Below are 1,522 nucleotides of genomic sequence, written 5' to 3'. Positions count from 1 at the left end.
GCTTTTTTAAAATGAGAATAGGATGCAGATGCTCTAGAAACACTAAGGCAGCATCTCTGGAGGCCTCATGAATCCATGAACTTAGATTTTGAGCACTCACTTGCATTCAAGCATCAGGTAGGAATTTCCCTTGAGAGATGTCAGAGGAACATTTAGATGATATGGGGTGGACACCATCATCTTAAAAACTCTGGCAGTTAAAGTCTTCCATCAAAGAGTCTTCCCACCCAGTCATCTGGAGCCGTGGCCCCTCCAAAGCACCTTCTTCATTGCTCCCGTCACATCCTTGTTCCTCAGTGTATATATGACAGGGTTGACCATGGGGGTGACGATGGTGTAGAACAGAGAAATGAACTTGCCCTGATCCTGGGAGTAGTTGTTGCTGGGCTGGAGGTAAGCGTAGATGGCCGTGCCATAGAACAGGGAGACCACTGTGATGTGGGACCCACATGTCCCAAACGCTTTCCTCTGCCCTGCAGATGACTTTATTCTTAAGACTGCCCTGACAATCCGACCATAGGAGAAGATGATTAATGCCACAGGTATGAGGAGAATGATCACACTGACAAAGAAGAGCTCAGACTCATTCACAGTGGTGTCAACACAGGCAAGCTTGAGCAGTGGGGGGACCTCACAAAGGAAGTGGTCTATTTTATTTCTTCCACAAAGTGGTAAAAGGAAGATGAGCACTGTCTGCAATAAGGAGTTGGCAAAACCAATGAACCACGATGCAGAAGCCATGAGGGCACAGAGACGGGGGTGCATGATCACTGTGTACTGCAGGGGCCTGCAGATGGCTGCATAGCGGTCTAATGCCATGACCCCTAAGAGAATGCATTCTGTGGATCCTAACCCTAGAGAAATGAAGAGCTGAGCCACACAGCCACCAAAGGAGATAGACTTGTCAGCTCCCCTGAGATGAACCAGGAGCTGCGGGACAGTGCTGGTCGTGTAACACAGGTCCAGAAAGCTTAGGTTGGAGAGGAAAAAGTACATGGGAGTGTGAAGATGTGGGTCCAGGTGGGACAAGGCAATGATGGTGGTGTTTCCCAGCAGAGTGAACAGATAGAAGACCAGAAGAACCACAAAGAGGACTAGCTCCAGTTGAGGCCGGTCAGAGAAACCCAGCAGGATAAACCCAGTGAAAGAACTGCCATTTTTCTGTTCCATCCTCTGTTAGCACATGTTTCCTGCTGTCAGGACCAAGCATTTAGTAATTTTTAAAAGAAATCTTAAAAAACAAAAAAGTTGCTGGGGAGGTGAATCTATCATGTTATAAGACATGGCCATGGGATATTACAAGTAACTATTTCAATAAATGATTGAAATTGAGATAGCTATACCAATTTAGTTCCACATTATCATGAAAAGTAAATCATTAATATGTAATATAAGAAAAATGAAATAATGGACCTTGTGTTGGCATCAGTCATAGGTATGCAAGATCTTTCAGTCTGAGTTTAAAGAGACTTAAAGTACTAGAAGTATGTACATACACTTTAGAGAGAATGGGGATAAGGGA

At 44.8% G+C, this 1,522-nt stretch overlaps 1 protein-coding gene across 1 annotated transcript; it reads right to left on the bottom strand.

The window, feature by feature from the left end:
- Nucleotides 1-231: 231 nt before the first annotated feature.
- On the bottom strand, nucleotides 232-1,322 carry LOC144380705 (olfactory receptor 2B8). Its single transcript, XM_078065545.1, has one exon. It carries the CDS (start codon nucleotides 1,168-1,170, stop codon nucleotides 232-234), a length of 939 nt encoding a protein of 312 aa, XP_077921671.1. The 5' UTR covers nucleotides 1,171-1,322.
- Between the last annotated feature and the right edge of the window lie 200 nt (nucleotides 1,323-1,522).

Source organism: Halichoerus grypus, unplaced genomic scaffold (genome assembly GCF_964656455.1).
Source record: "Halichoerus grypus unplaced genomic scaffold, mHalGry1.hap1.1 HAP1_SCAFFOLD_92, whole genome shotgun sequence".
In the NCBI taxonomy this organism is placed as follows: Eukaryota; Metazoa; Chordata; class Mammalia; order Carnivora; family Phocidae; genus Halichoerus; species Halichoerus grypus.
Note: the sequence above shows the minus strand (reverse complement) of the source record. Positions and strands in the feature narration are given on the sequence as shown.